The sequence below is a fragment of the Oncorhynchus mykiss genome, chromosome 8, assembly GCF_013265735.2.
Source record: "Oncorhynchus mykiss isolate Arlee chromosome 8, USDA_OmykA_1.1, whole genome shotgun sequence".
Classification (NCBI taxonomy): Eukaryota; Metazoa; Chordata; class Actinopteri; order Salmoniformes; family Salmonidae; genus Oncorhynchus; species Oncorhynchus mykiss.
Genome location: NC_048572.1, coordinates 73,094,845 through 73,112,139, shown reverse-complemented (window position 1 = coordinate 73,112,139; position 17,295 = coordinate 73,094,845). Strand labels below are relative to the sequence as shown.

Sequence of the window (17,295 nt, the reverse complement as noted above, 5' to 3'; positions counted from 1 at the left end):
ATTTTTTTCTATTCCTTATCAATCCACAGGAACTTAACAGTTTTTACAGTCATTTTCTTAATGGGTGCGTGCTTATTATATAAACCTGCTCCTTAACAACTTCTCCCTTCTTTATATGAAAACATGTTGCTCCTCCAACAGGTCTTTCCCTGAGCAACAGCTCTTGAATACCTGAGGAGTGGCTGAATTGAAAGGTGATGAATGAAAGCAAGGAGGGATGACCAGAAACTACCTTCATTCAGCCATCATACTCTCTTTCAGATAAATTACCAGAACACTAGCTGGTCATTATGTTGTGTTTGTCTGGACCTTTCACAGCAACATTTTATCAATATGGCCATACATTTCTATTTGGGGCAATATCGTCATGGACCAAAATAACCTCCGATCACATACGCACCCTTCGCTCCTCCAGGTCTGTCTCCCTTCAGCAGCCCCACAGAAGACTGAAAACTATGGGTAACAGGGCTGTCAGTTGCACAGCTCTGTGGCTGTGGAACACACCTCCATACACTATTAGGGCTGCAGAGTCTATGGTCTCCTTTAAAGGCACAGACAGTGCCGTTCAGAAAAGCTTTCATGGACCTCTGTTATTTCTGTTCTGGATTGTTTTTATTAATGTAATACATATATGTAGAAAATAGTAGAAAATAAATATTACTATTTAATAAATACTATTTTCTACATTGTAGAATAATAGTGAAGACATCAAAACTACGATATAACACTTAAGGAATCATGTAGTAAACCAAAAATGTGTTAAACAAATCAAAATATGATTTATATTTCAGATTCTTCAAAGTAGCCACCCTTACCTTGATGACAGCTTTGCACACTTTTGGCATTCTCTCAACCAGCTTCATGAGGTAGTCACCTGGAATACATTTCAATTAACATGTGTTCCCTGTTAAAGGTAATTTGTGGAATTTCTTTCTTTCTTACTGCGCTTGAGCCAATCAGTTGTGTTGTAACAAGAAAGGGGTTGGTATACAGAAGGTAGTATTTTACCAAATAGGGCTAAGTCCATATAATGGCAAGAACAGCTCAAATAAGCAAAGAGTAATGACAGTCCATCATTACTTTAAGACATGAAGATCAGTCAATCTGGAAGTTTCTTCAAGTGCAGTCGCAAAAACCCTCAAAGGATAAGTTCATTATAGTTACCAGCCTCAGATACTGCAGTCCAAATAAATGCTTCACAGAGTTCAAGTAACAGACACATTTCAACATCAACTCCTCAGAGGAGACTGTGTGAATCAGGCCTTATTGGTCGAATCGCTGTAAAAAAAACACTACTAAGGACACCAATAATAAGAAGAGTATTGCTTGGGGCAAGATTTATGAGCAATGAGCATTAGACTGGTGGAAATCTTTCCATTGGTCTGATGGTTCCAAATGTGCGATTTTTGGTTCCAACCGCCATGTCTTTGTGAGATGCAGAGCAGGTGAACAGTTGATCTCCACATGTGTGGTTCCCACCGTGAAGCATGGAGGAGGAGGTGTGATGGTGCTTTGCTGGTGACAGTGTCAGTGATTTATTTTGAATTCAAGGCACACTTGACCAGCATGGCTACCACAGCATTCTGCAGAGATACGCCATCCCATCTGGTTCATGCTTAGTGGGACTATCATTTGTTTTTCAACAGGACAATGACCCAACACACCTCCAGGCTGTGCAAATGCTATTTGACCAAGGAGGAGAGTGATGGAGTGCTGCATCAGATGACCTGGTCTCCACAATCACCCAACCTCAACCCATTTGAGATGTTTTGGGATGAGTCGGACTGCAGAGTGAAGTAAAAGCAGCCAACAAGTGCTCAGCACATGCTGAAAGACGGTTGGAAAAGCATTCTTCATGAAGCTGGTTGAGTGAATGCCAAGAGTGTGCAAAGCTGTCATCATCAAGGCAAAAGGTTGCTACTTCGAAGAATAAAAAAATATACAGTGCCTTGCGAAAGTATTCGGCCCCCTTGAACTTTGCGACCTTTTGCCACATTTCAGGCTTCAAACATGAAGATATAAAACTGTATTTTTTTGTGAAGAATCAACAACAAGTGGGACACAATCATGAAGTGGAACGACATTTATTGGATATTTCAAACTTTTTTAACAAATCAAAAACTGAAAAATTGGGCGTGCAAAATTATTCAGCCTCTTTACTTTCAGTGCAGCAAACTCTCTCCAGAAGTTCAGTGAGGATCTCTGAATGATCCAATGTTGACCTAAATGACTAATTATGATAAATACAATCCACCTGTGTGTAATCAAGTCTCCGTATAAATGCACCTGCACTGTGATAGTCTCAGAGGTCCGTTAAAAGCGCAGAGAGCATCATGGAGAACAAGGAACACACCAGGCAGGTCCGAGATACTGTTGTGAAGAAGTTTCAAGCCGGATTTGGATACAAAAAGATTTCCCAAGCTTTAAACATCCCAAGGAGCACTGTGCAAGCGATAATATTGAAATAGAAGGAGTATCAGACCACTGCAAATCTACCAAGACCTGGCCGTCCCTCTAAACTTTCAGCTCATACAAGGAGAAGACTGATCAGAGATGCAGCCAAGAGGCCCATGATCACTCTGGATGAACTGCAGAGATCTACAGCTGAGGTGGGAGACTCTGTCCATAGGACAACAATCAGTCGTATATTGCACAAATCTGGCCTTTATGGAAGAGTGGCAAGAAGAAAGCCATTTCTTAAAGATATCCATAAAAAGTGTTGTTTAAAGTTTGCCACAAGCCACCTGGGAGACACACCAAACATGTGGAAGAAGGTGCCCTGGTCAGATGAAACCAAAATTGAACTTTTTGGCAACAATGCAAAACGTTATGTTTGGCGTAAAAGCAACACAGCTGAACACACCATCCCCACTGTCAAACATGGTGGTGGCAGCATCATGGTTTGGGCCTGCTTTTCTTCAGCAGGGACAGGGAAGATGGTTAAAATTGATGGGAAGATGGATGGAGCCAAATACAGGACCATTCTGGAAGAAAACCTGATGGAGTCTGCAAAAGACCTGAGACTGGGACGGAGATTTGTCTTCCAACAAGACAATGATCCAAAACATAAAGCAAAATCTACAATGGAATGGTTCAAAAATAAACATATCCAGGTGTTAGAATGGCCAAGTCAAAGTCCAGACCTGAATCCAATCGAGAATCTGTGGAAAGAACTGAAAACTGCTGTTCACAAATGCTCTCCATCCAACCTCACTGAGCTCGAGCTGTTTTGCAAGGAGGAATGGGAAAAAATGTCAGTCTCCCGATGTGCAAAACTGATAGAGACATACCCCAAGCGACTTACAGCTGTAATCGCAGCAAAAGGTGGCGCTACAAAGTATTAACTTAAGGGGGCTGAATAATTTGGCACGCCCAATTTTTCAGTTTTTGATTTGTTAAAAAAGTTTGAAATATCCAATAAATGTTGTTCCACTTCATGATTGTGTCCCACTTGTTGTTGATTCTTCAAAAAAAAATACAGTTTTATATCTTTATGTTTGAAGCCTGAAATGTGGCAAAAGGTCGCAAAGTTCAAGGGGGCTGAATACTTTCGCAAGGCACTGTATATATTTTGATTTGTTAAACACTTTTTTGGTTACTACATGATGCTTTGAATTAAAGTGGGCAGAGTACAGAAAGATATCAAGGATCTGGAAAGATTCTCTATGGAGGAATGGTCTAATATCCTTCCCAATATGTCCTCTAATCTCATAAAACATTTGAGAAAAAGGCTCAGTGTTGTTATCCTGGCATAGGAAGGGTGTTAGAGGATTGAAAACAGGAGTGACAATCATTTTGACCCCTATCTTTTTGAGAAATGTTTTTATTACTTTCTAAACAAAAAGTATTTCTCTGAGCAATTGTATTAGTACAATATATCTCATTATTTCAATGTATTATATACAGTATTTTTCGCTCATCTTTATCAAGGGTGCCAATAATTATGGACCTGACTGTATATGCACTCCCCTAAGATAAAACAGATATGTATGAAAATGCCCTCAAATAAAAGGTGACATTCTGTCATGTCGCCTCATATAAAACATTCAATATCAAACCCAAAATGAGTTTAGAGCCAAATTAAACGTTTCATCTTCACTGTCCAAATGAATACGTAAGGGAGTGTATACTCATGTCTATATGCTCATGTGATGAGTACCCTTGCCTCAGACCTGAAGACTTGTGTTGGCTCCACTTGTGTCTTTATTCCCAGATATGTGTTCCTCCAGCCAGGGGCACAACTTTGGTTTTAGAAGTGGGGGGGGGGGTCATAAACATATGTTATTTTTTATCCAGTCGGATAAACATTCGAAACCGTCTACCCAACCGCTCAGAGGTGTCAACACGGTCCTAAAGCACTCCGTTGCCTAATTTTGTATCACATTCCAATTATAAAACTGGGGGAGGACAAAAATGCAATTCCAGTAAACGTTGCGCCCCTGCCTCCAGTGTGACGTTTCTGAAGATACACAGTGCTCCAGCTGTCTGGATGTGTTCACTGAGCCAGTCTCCATTCCATCTGGACACAGCTTCTGCAACACCTGTATTAGTGAAAGCTGGGACAGCAGTGACCATTACCAACGTCCACTTTGTCTGGAGATATCAAATCAAAATCAAATTTTATTTCTCACATTCGCCAAATACAACAGGTGTAGTAGACCTTACCGTGAAATGCTTACTTACAAGGACTTAACTCGTATTTTTCTTAACTGCATTGTTGGTTAGGAAAAATATTTACTAAATAAACTAAAGTAAAAAATAAAAGAGCAACAATAAAATAACAATAATGAGGCTATATACGGGGGGTACTGGTACCGAGTCAACGTGCGGGGGTACAGGTTAGTCGAGGTAATGTAGGAAGGGGTAAAGTAACTATGCATAGATAATAAACAGCGAGTAGCAGCAGCGTAACAAAAGGGGGGATCAATGCAAATAGTCTGGGTAGCCATTTGATTAGCTGTTCAGCAGTCTTATGGCTTGTGGGTAGAAGCTGTTAAGAAGCCTTTCTGACCTAGACTTGGAGCTCCGGTACTGCTTGCCGTGCGGCAGCAGAGAGAACAGTCTATGGCAATGTTTAGAGCCTACTTCTGACACTGCATGGTATAGAGGTCCTGGGAGGCAGGAAGCTTGGCCCCAGTGGTGTAACAGGCCTGCCACACTACCGTCTGTAGCGCCTTGCGGTCGGAGGCCGAGTAGTTGCCATACCAGGCGGTGATGCAACCAGGGTGCTCTCGATGGTGCAGCTGTATAACTTTTTGAGGATCTGTTGACCTATGCCAAATCTTTTCAGTCTCCTGAGGGGGAATAGGTGTTTCCGTGTCCTCTTCACGACTGTCTTGGTGTGTTTGGACCATGAAGACAGATTCCACAGAATTCCTGAGCTATATGTCAACATAACAATCAGAGAGGCTGTTGATAACCATATAGCCCCAGGCAAAGCCCTAGTCCCAGTCTGACCTCCAGGAACTGCCCCAGCCATAGACCCAACCCCAGCCCTTGTACCAGCCATAGCCTTAGTCCCAGCCCGAGCTCCAGGCCTTGCCCCAGACATAGACCCAACCCTATTCTCAGCCATAGCCCTAGTCCCAGCTCTAAAAGTGAGTCTTAAAGACAAAACAAACCATCTGGGAGAAAGAGGTCAGTGAGTGTAAAGACAAACCATCTGGGAGAAAGAGGTCAGTGAGTGTTAAAGACAAACCATCTGGGAGAAAGAGGTCAGTTAGTGTTAAAGACAAGACAAACCATCTGGGGGAAAGAGGTCAGTGAGTGTTAAAGACAAACCATCTGGGGGAAAGAGGTCAGTGAGTGTTAAAGACAAACCATCTGGGAGAAAGAGGTCAGTGAGTGTTAAAGACAAGACAAACCATCTGGGAGAAAGAGATCAGTGAGTGTTAAAGACAAACCATCTGGGAGAAAGAGGTCAGTGAGTGTTAAAGACAAACCATCTGGGAGAAAGAGGTCAGTGAGTGTTAAAGACAAGACAAACCATCTGATAGACTGGATATATAAGGCACAACAATATAGTGGAGGCTGCTGAGGGGAGGACGGCTCATAATAATGGCTGGAGCGGAGCATATGGAATGGCATCAAACTACCACAAACCATCAAACAACGTGTTTGATGTATTTGATATCATTCCATTGATTCCGCGCCAGCCATTACCACAAGCCCCTCCTCCCAAACTAAGGTGCCACCAATCTCCTGTGCAACAATAACTACCTTCCTTTAAAACAGGCAGTTGGAGTGTAGTCCACTTGAAAGTGTATTGATGTTCCTCTCTGTCCACAGCTGAAGAATGCGAAGGCAACATCAGATCCAGGAGAAATGTAAGGTTACGGAGGTCCAACACAGCAAGGTGAGTCCTGACCTCTCATATCAGGTTCAATTGTGTTCAGGGTAGGCTGCCATAAACTACAAACCCCATATGCCATAGATCAGCCATACTCAGACGGACTGTGGTCTGGATCTGGACCCAGAACGGGGTCAATACGGACTGTATAAAAAAAATAAAAAATTAGATTCCTTTTTCCTAAGAAACAGTTGCAACACATCCACATTCTCAAAATAGCATAAAAAATCAAACCCTACTGTACCTATTTGTCTTTAGCCAAGCACTCTGTGAGAAGAGTAGAAATGGTAGTAACTTCACCGATACACATGATATCCTCTTCCTCCTCTGTTCTGCAACCAAAGACAATTTGCAGAGCCATTCGATTCCAGCATAATGAGATAACGACCGATGTGACAAATGTTTTCTATCACTCCTGTCCCCACAGAGTCTGCTCTGTGTAGAGAAACACACACACACACAGCTCTGTGTACAGCAACACAAACATCTCTGGCTCGGCGGCCATTTAGATCACTTTGACCTGGCTGACCTTCTGTCAACAATTGTCTGCACATGCTATTAATTGGCCATGAACTTGTCGAACCCTGACGGTGTTACTCTGATCACTTGTTTGTTTTAGGTCCAAAAAATAAGTGAGGAAGACTGAGGGTGACAAGATTGCAATATAATGTTGCTATGGTTTTAGTCAGAGTAACACTTCCTATCAATATCAATGCCTCTATTTAACTGAAGGCATGTAAATTGTAGTTAACTATTTACATAGTCTATCAAATTAATTAACTTTTATTTAACTAGGCAAGTCAGTTAAGAACAAATTCTTATTTTCAAAGACAGCCTAGGAAGTGGGTTAACTGCCTGTTCAGGGGCAGAATGACAGATTTGTACCTTGGGGGTTTGAACTTGCAACCTTCCGGTTACTAGTCCAACACTCTAACCACTAGGCTACCCTGCCTTCTGTATTTTCGTTAATCATGCAAATTACATTAGAATACGTAACTTCATATAGAAAAATTGAAAAGGGACCCTTTGCAATTTCTTATCTGGTGACCTGAGAGGATGCCTGAGAATTTACACCAGTGGTCCTCCCTACTGATGACGTCAGAAATCCCTTCGGTTTCTCTCGCTTTCCTTCGAACGTCTCGTACTGTTGAGAAATACAGGAGGAGAAGGAGCTGTCAAACTTACAAGTAAAGATAAGTCCTTCAGTTGACGCCACCTCACAGTTTTAATGTAAAGTTAGTTGGATTTTATGCATAATTAGTATGGACTGACACGTTTTCATGCATTCGTATTCGAGTTTAACAAATACCATGGCTACACTGTTTCAAATCTGGATCATTTTCACCTCTTTGGTCTCCTATGCGTTGCCGGAAAAGAAAGGTAAGACAAAGAAATATCATGTGCTTATATTCGCCTATTTTAGTGAACATTTTTGGAATCCTAGTTGCATTTCTTTAGATTATCAACGAAAGTTCAGGCATTTCACTACCGCGAGCGTAAAACACTTTCAAGCTTTAGAAACTCCAGAAAACCAGCATGGGAAAGAATCCAGTAACCTTAGTGAAGAGGTCTTGCTGGTTGTTACTTGTCTGGGACTATGTAGCCCACTTGTAAAAAAAAATAGTTCACTCAAGGTATATTATGATTGCCTACATTTTATAGAAAGTTCGGTGATAGACTTTCATAGTAGGTACTGTTTGAGGTGCCAAGGAACACACACACAAACATGGACCAATAGACCACTACAGCGCAACTACAGTACACATCCCATGCGAAACGAAGAATTTATGCTGCATTCATAACCAAGTGGGAAGGTGGTATTTACCAAATACGAATTGGGGAAAATCCACTTGAAAGCCCCTCCAACTGGTAATTACTAGGTCTATCATCCCTGTGCTCCGACTTCGCCCACATGCTGACATCTGACGTCACCTATTGAGGAAATGACATCAGTAACAGCATTTTCAGCAGTTAAATGCAACAAAATGATTTATAAAAAGCGATCTATTCATATCTTTATTGAACACTAATATCTTTACAAGCATGTACTTTTAGTGTATGGTTGACGCAGCTTGTTGGCCAACAAGTTCAAAGCATGTGAATGCATCCAACTGGTCTTTACAACTTGACAACTGGTAATTACCACCTTCCAGCTTGGTTAGGAATGCAGCATTAGGCAACGCACCAGAATATTCTAGCCATTGATGATTCCCTGGAAAGGGAGGAAAGTTGTTTTGCAATGACTTCCACTGTATCACATTTTACATTGTAACATATACTACATGACCAAAAGTTATGTGGGCACCTGCTTGTCGAACATCTCATTCCAAAATCATGGGTATTAATATGTAGTTACTCTCCATTGCTGCTTATAACAGCCTCCATTCTTCTGGGAAGGCTTTCCACTAGATGTTGGAACATTGCTGTGGGGACTTGCTTACATTCAATCACAAAATGCACTGATGTTGGGTGATTAGGCCTGGCTCACAGTTGGTGTTCCAATTCCTCCCAAAGGTGTTCAATGGGGTTGAGGTCAGGGCTGTGTGCAGGCCAGTCAAGTTCTTCCATACCGATCTCAACAAACCATATCTGTATGGACCTCTCTCTGTGCACGGGGGCATTGTCATGCTGAAACTATAAAGGGCCTTCTTCAAACTGTTGCCACAAAGTTGGAAGCACAGAATCGTCTAGAATGTCATTGTATGCTGTATGTAGCATTAAGAATTCCCTTCACTTGAATTAAGAGGCCTAGCCCGAACCATGAAAAACAGTCCCAGACCATTATTCCTCCTCCACCAAACTTTACAGTTGGCACTATGCATTGGTGCAGCTAGGGTTCTCCTGGCATCTGCCAAACCCATATTCGTCCGTCAGACTGCCAGATGGTAAAGCGTGATTCATCACTCCAGAGAGTGCATTTCCACTGCTCCAGAGTCCAATGGTGGCAAGCTTAACACCACTCCAGCCAACGCTAGGCTTGTGTGTGGCTGCTCGGTCATGGAAACCCGTTTCATGAAGCTCCCTAAGAACAGTTATTATGCTGCCGTTGCTTCCAGAGGCAGTTTGGAACTCGGTGGTGAGTGTTGCAACCGGGGACAGACGATTTTTACATGCTTCAGCACCCGGCGGTCCCGTTCTGTGAGCTTGTGTGGCCTACCACTACGCGGCTGAGCCGTTGCAGCTCCTAGAGGTTTCCACTTCACAATAACAGCACTTAGAGTTGACCGGGGCAGCTCTAGCAGGGCAGACATTTGACGAACTGACTTGTTGGAAAGGTGGCATCCTATGACGGTGCCACGTTTAAAGTCACTAAGCTCTTCAGTAAGACCCTTCTACTGCCAATGTTTGTCTATGGAGATTACATGGCTGTGTGCTCGACTTTGTACACCTGCCAGCAACAGCTGTGGCTGAAATAGCCAAATCCACTAATTTGAAGGGGTGTCCACATACTTTTGTATATACAGTGTATGTTGGAGAACAATTTTTTGTACATACTTAATTGACCAGTGTTTTATTTTGTTTGAGTATGCCAGTATGCCACTCACTTTACCTGCTGGATGATTTGTGTATTAGCTTTGAGAAACTCCAGGTGGTGATTGTTCTGCTTTACTTGGTCAGTTGCCATTGTCCACTCTCCTCTCCTGTTCTTTGGGACTTCACATTTTAGACTTGACGTTATCATAGGTTTCTTATCTTGGGGTGTTTTTTGCTCTCCCTACGATGTACTTTTGACACCTCAAATGCATTTAAACCAGAGTAAACCAGGAGCCAATAAGACTAACATCCAGTGAAGTACATGTTATCCCTCAGCTGACAAGAAGGCAAATTGATTACTTTGTGGTGGCAATATTGTGGAAAAAATCTTTATTGAGATCAAAACATTTATGTTTCATTTGAGTCATGTTGGGTAGCTTGCGGATGTTCTTATTTAGAGCGATTTACAATAAGTGCACTCAAACTCGGAGGCCAAAAACATGGTTCCTGACTAGCTCCAATTGCAACAGGTTTCATCAGCTGGTTCTATTAAGTTTAAGGCTGGGAATTGTCAGGAACCTGACAATTCAGGTTATTATCACGATACTTGGGTGCCGATACAATATGTTTTGCGATTCTATTTGTATTTCGATTCGATACTGTGATTAAAAAAAAATAATAATAATTGTGATTCGATGTTTTAAGCATATTGCTCACCGTATGTCTGCCTCAGAGCGACGAGAAAACAAGTTTTGATCAGTCAGGGAAATAAGTGTAAAAACAAATTGGCTCCCTATTTTAAAAGAAGATGGAGAACAAGGTATGGAGGAAAACCACTTTTTGTGCAGGTATCCCCCCCGAAAACTCATTAAGATAAGATCCTTTCCCAGTCCTAGCCGGTGTTCACAGAATCATAACAAGGCAGGCGTGTTTGTGAGCCAAAAGACAGATTTCCTAAATATTTCAGAGCAGCTAAACAAACCGGACAGAGCACATTGGCCCCCTGTTGTGAAAGGACCCTAAATAAGGCTTTTAGAGAGCCAATAAAAAGAGAGAGAAGCAAAGAAATAGTCACTGGACTGGAGAATTTGTCTTTTTAAGTTTCAGTACATAGAAAGATGGTGTTACATAGAATTTCACAGTCCTGCCATATGGTTTAAGAGGACGAAGGCAAACGTCTTTTTGTTGTTTGGCCACGGGCTGTGACAGATGTTTCTTTTACTAGCAACTTTTTCATAACACACACTCACAGTTCGCAAAATATTCAAGCCAGAATGAACATGGTGCGAAATTACAGTATGTTATAGTCTGTTAATTTGACATAATTCTCCTCATGTTGGCTGATGTCAAAACAACAATCTGAATCGTTTCAGTATGTCTTATAAAAGTAGCTGAGAGGTTCTGATTGCTGAGTGTTTGTGGTTACACATAAAGTCATGAGTTACTCAGTGAAGAGTAGATGTCAACAATGTCACAATATGTTAATGAGGTTCAGGTTGTGCCTTGTCTTTCCCATTCAACTCATCTTTTGAAAAGTACTCTAAACTAGTGGATTTTTCTAGAATTCAAGAGACTATTCTATTTCTCTCCTGGGACTAAATGTCAGTGTTGAACTGGTGTGAGAAAAACACTAACAAACCTCCTAAATTAGTGACAACAAGAGCTGAAAGTCCTGCCTGAGTTTGCACTGGGGATCTGAATATATTTATGTGGTTATCCTGTATGCATGGGGATGACATCAAGGCAAAGCAGTGGGCTACTGGGCTCCTTATCCCCTCTTTGAGATGAGTGGGAGATTTGACAATGCATTTACCAACAATTACCCATCTCCCACAGGAAGGGGGCCATGTCAATTATTTTTATTTATTTTTTATTTTATTGAACCTTTTTTAACTAGGCAAGTCAGTTAAGAACAATGACGGCCTACCCCGGCTAAACCCTCCCCTAACCAGGACGTCGCTGTGCCGATGGTGCGCTGCCCTATGGGACTCCCGATCACGGCCGGTTGTGATATAGCCCGGGATCGAACCAGGGTCTGTAGTAATGCATCTAGCATTAGAATGCTGTGCCACTCGGGAGGCCAAAGCGTTCTGCCAGTCCTAATGTGACAGCCTGGGCCCAGCACCCCATTTAGTGCTGCTGGTGGTGGGATTTAGGTAGAACTAGTGTTAAGAGATCTTCCAATGTTTATTTCTGCAAGTTGGTACTAACCTGGTCCCAGATCTGTTTGTATTGTCTTGCCAAAGCCATTGCTGTCATTGTCATGCCAAACAGACTACGTTGGCGCAGAGTTTCCCCTAGATAGTTTTTCACTGGCGGGGTCCCTAAATCAATATCCATGGACTCTAGTCAAGGGCCTGCCTACAATATTTGGTAAAAAAAAGTTAATCTGAGAGCTCATCTGATGTTTCTTCCCGCACGCCATTGGTATCAATGATGATAAACTGTTATCTTCTGAGAAGACGCTAATATAACCCAGATAATTATCCTCATCATCCACTCAGAAGCATTCACTCCAGCAATTATACATTACTGGGCTCGAATGCATTTCAGTCAATATGTCTTCCAGTGGATCTCTATTTGGAGAAGTCGGAGATGGTTGAGATGGTTCTTGTTGCTGTCACCCCAAAATTCCTGTTTTTGATAGAGATGACACATCGAATTTGCAGATAGATGGCTGACATTTCTTTCTTATTGCAGGCAGTCCTAAAAATTCCTCCCATCTTTTCGGTGTGTCATCTCATCACATCTCTCCCCATGCCAAGCTGTCAGAGAGAGAAGAGACATGGAGTAGGAAGAGGTCCTTTATATCTGTCTCTGTGGGTCCAGAGACAATAAAAGATGACCTGTGTCAGATCAGTCTAATCATAGGGACATGTTCACAGCTAAATCCTTAATCCCCATCACAACACCAGGCTGCCTGCGAAGCAAGGCCCGGCCCACGTGGACACAACTTACCAAGCCTCCTTATATCAATATGCTGCAATATTCTGCTATTCCCAGTTAATAGATGACTGGAGCTCTTGTATGATGGTAGGTCTGGGTGACTGAGAGCATGTGAGATGTGTAGGTATGTGTCCAGTGAAAGTGGCACAGCCAAACTGCTATCTTTTAATGAAGCTGTGTGAATACTATCATATATTCAGACTCATGTATCTCCCCTATTCTTGTATAAGAGAATATTACATATTGGCACAGCAGGTGCTGGAGGTCAAAGATCATGTTCAGGTCTGACCTGATGAAGACCTAAGGGATCAAATATTGTCAATAAAGCCTAGTGTGCTTCCGATCCTTTTTTACCTTTGGCCTTCTTGCACACCTTCATTATCATACCTCAGTGCCACTGTACCATACCAGAAACCTTATCTTCCTTAACACTTCATGTTCTCTGTTGGATTCCAACCAACATCTCTCTAGACTCTCTATCCGTCATCTATTGTTTTCCATATTTTCAGAAAAACATTTTATTTTCATTAAGGCCCACTCTGTAGGATCAGATTGATATTGCCGTTGTCGGGCATTAGCGAAATGTAGGTTACAATACTTCAGTAACCCTAGAATCTCAGCTTGGCTGTTCAGTAGAATCTAGGGGGTGCTTGTCTGGTTATTGTAGCCTCTCTAACAGACCGGGGTTCAAACAGTATTGGTTTTCTTTCAAATACTTTTGAGTGTTTGATTGAGCCCTGCTTAGAGTTCCAGAAGTGAGGGGATTGCACTTTTGAGACTAACCCATTGTTTCCATTGCGCCAGGGCAAGCTCAGTCAAGGGTAGGTAAAGTGTTTGAAAGAAAACAAACACTAGTTGAACCCAAGCGTGCTCTCTGACCTTCCCAGATTTCTCATCTGCTTAAGCCATTGTTGTGGATATGGCTTCTGGAGCATGGCCATGAGAGCTAACTGTGGCCTGTTGGGGGAAAACTCACTCTGTTTCTGCTACTCTCTTTGATAAACTAATCTACCTCAGAGTGGCAGAGAAAGATTACATTTGGAGTACGGTTTCACAGAGGGACAACGGTGTTTCTGTAGATTGCAGGTATCCAGGACCACCTATAGATCTGCTGAACATTGTGATCTATGGCCAACATGAGCAAGGGCACCAAGCTGTGGTTCACAATCGACAGCCTCTATGTGAAGGAGGTTTGTGTCGTGCTGCATGAGGCAAATGGTGGTCACACCAGATACTGACTGGATTTCTGATCCACACCCCTACCTTTTTTTAAAGATATCTGTGACCAACCAATGCATTTCTGTAGTCCCAGTCATAGGACATTTATAGATTGTCCTAATGAATTTATTTAAATTGTCTGATTTACTTATATGAACTGTAACTCAGTAAAATCTTTAATATGTTGCATTTATATTTCTGTTCTGTGTACAGTATGTAGAATATTGTTGGCCTGTTGGAAACTACAATTCCCTACAGTTCTGGCTTGATCTGATCTATCTCTAGAGAAACCACGCAATGTGTGCATTGAGCTCACCATAAAAAAGGAACATTGGCTGTTTAAAAAAAACAAAAAAATAACAGGATATTCGGCTAATCGCTCAGCACTATCATACGCTGAGGCTATAGGAGCCCATTGTTATTCTTCAGTTCCGTTATGTCATTAGGACACCATTAATACCAGCTTGTTATCATTAATCCGGCTTCTGTTCATGTTTGCTGTCATAGAAATGAATCAATATGTGTCATGATAAGCAGTTCTTGTGCTGTTAGACATACCAGATGGTCAGTAGTGATGGAAAGTATTGAACAGTCCCTATCTCACACAGACAGACTTACAGTTGATTATCAATAAACACACTGTTTGTATCCCTAGGTAGACTACTGTGTCATCACCAATGCAGAATCCTGAAGATATGCATGGGAAGGGGGACTTTGTCTGCATGTAGTTACTCATTGAGCTTATTTCTTTGTTTGTGGTAACAGAGTCATGGAGTTATTTTTGAGCCTTTCCATGATCCAGTTGGTCACCTGTGGCTGTGTGAGAGGCTCCAGTGGAAAGAGACGCATGAATTTAGTCTGGAAAAACTAGCTAAAGGTCCTGCTGCTATCTTACCATCTCAACAGGTGCAGCCAATCTGGTGTACCAGGAAAAAAGCCCACTGTTCACTTGAGTTCTTCGACCCCCCCCCCCCCTTCCTTATAATTACTGCATTCAAGCCATATTTAACCAATAACAAAGTTTAGCAGATAATACAGACTGTGAATTGAATGCTTTGACTGAATATGAATGTTGTCTTCCCCATAACCAAAGTCACTCCCAATATCCATTAATACAACACACAGATAACTTACAATATTTGTATATGTTGTTGCATGATTTATAAATGTAGCATATTCGGTGACAGTAGGCCTGCATCAATATACAGCAGCAAACAGCTATTCAAATATTGAACAGTAATAATGGCACAAACATTGGCAGTTGTTCCTCCGTGTTGTAAAAGAGACGAAGACCAGAGCCATAAGTGCAAAAGGGGTTGTATGTCAATAAAACCATATTAATGACGGCTAATTGAAAAAGCCACTTCCAGTTCCCTTGCTTGGTTTTTGTCTGCTTGGTTGGCTGCAAGCACTGAAATGGTTTATGCAAACAGAAGTAGTACGTAAAGATGGAAAGTGGCAAATAAATGCATTTTCTCTAGTCTCTCTCTCTCTCTCTCTGTTCCTCTCTTCTCTCTCTATCTCTCTCCTCTCTGTCACTCTCTCTCTCCTCTCTGTCTCTCTCTCTCTCTCTCCTCTCTGTCCCTCTCTCTCTCCTCTCTGTCCCTCTCTCTCTCCTCTCTGTCCCTCTCTCTCTCTCTCTCTCTCTCTCTCTCTCTCTCTCTCTCTCTCGCTCCTCTCTGTTTCTCTCTCTCTCCTCTCTGTTTTTCTCTCTCTCCTCTCTGTCTCTCTCTCCTCTCTCTCTCTCCTCTCTGTCTCTCTCTCTCTCTCTCTCCTCTGTAGTGTGGTTTTCCACTTTAATTTTGAGTGTGACTCCAAATCCAGACCTCCATGAGTTGATAAATTTGATTTCCATTGATAATTTTTGTGTGATTTTGTTGTCAGCACATTCAACTATGTAAAGAAAAAAGTATTTAATAAGAATATTTCATTCATTCAGATCTAGGATGTGTTATTTTAGTGTTCCCTTTATTTTTTTGAGCAGTGTAGTTAATTTGTCCACTTTTATATGTAAATTCAGTCTCCTATCTGTTCTGAATCTAGATTGAGATTCGGAATGTTTGTCTTCTATTTTCCCTTCCAGTTGTAGATCTAGGTTGCTGCTTGTTTTATGATATCTTGATTATGAGGAATCCCTATTCACTCTGGCCCCTATTCTGACCTGAGTTAAGCTCGCGTAAATGGAACATAATTCCCTTTTTATATGTCTTCCTCCCATACAAACTAAACAACTTCTTTGCTCGCTTTGAGGACTATACAGTGCCATCGACACAGCCCGCTACTAAAACCTGCGGGCTCTCCTTCACCGCAGCCAACGTAAGTAAAACATTTAAATGTGTTAACCCTCGCAAGGATGACGGCCCAGATGGCATCCCAAGCCGCGTCCTCAGAGCATGCGCAGACCAGCTGGCTGGTGTGTTTACGGACATATTCAATCAATCCCTATCCCAGTCTGCTGTTCCCAAATGCTTCAAGAGGGCCACCATTGTTCCTATTCCCAAGAAAGCTAAGGTAACTGAGCTAAATGATAATCACCCTGTAGCACTTGCTTCAGTCATCTTGAAGTGCTTTGAGAGACTAGTCAAGGATCATATCACCTCCACCCTACTTGACACCCTAGACCCACTCCAATTTGCTTACCGCCCCAATGGGTTAACACCATAGTACCCTCCAAACTCATCATTAAGCTCGAGACCCTGGGTCTCAACCCCGCCCTGTGCAACTGGGTCCTGGACTTTCTGCCGGGACGCCCCCAGGTGGTGAGGGTAAGAAACAACATCTACACCCCGCTGATCCTCAACACTGGGGCTCCACAAAGGTGTGTTCTCAGCCCTCTCTTGTACTCCCTGTTCACCCATGACTGTGTGGCCAGGCACCCCTCCAACTCAATCATCAAGTTTGCAGACGACACTACAGTGGTAGGCTTGATTACCAACAACGACGAGAAGGCCTACAGGGAGGAGGTGAGGGTCCTTGGAGTGTGGTGTCAGGAAAATAACCTCCCACTCAACGTCAACAAAACAAAGGAGCTGATCGTGTACTTCAGGAAACAGCAGAGGGAGCACCCCCCTATCCACATCGAAGGGACAGTAGTGGAGAAGGTGGAAAGTTTTAAGTTCCTTGGCGTACACATCACAGACAAACTGAAATGGTCCACCCACACAGACAGCGTGGTGAAGAAGGCGCAACAGCGCCAACAGCACCAGGCTGGGAAGACTGAATCTGCAATAGGTAAACAGCTTGGTTTGAAGAAATCAACTGTGGGAGCAATTATTAGGAAATGGAAGACATACAAGACCACTGATAAT

At 42.3% G+C, this 17,295-nt stretch overlaps 1 protein-coding gene across 1 annotated transcript in view; it reads left to right on the top strand.

Annotated features, from left to right (window-relative positions):
• Positions 1–7,445: 7,445 nt before the first annotated feature.
• Positions 7,446–17,295, top strand: part of LOC110530977 (epidermal growth factor receptor) — an 89,094-nt gene continuing 79,244 nt past the window's right edge. The window contains exon 1 of the mRNA XM_036986163.1: positions 7,446–7,729. Within this exon, the coding sequence (XP_036842058.1) occupies positions 7,630–7,729 (100 nt within the window). The 5' untranslated portion in view covers positions 7,446–7,629. The remainder of the gene's footprint in view (positions 7,730–17,295) is intronic.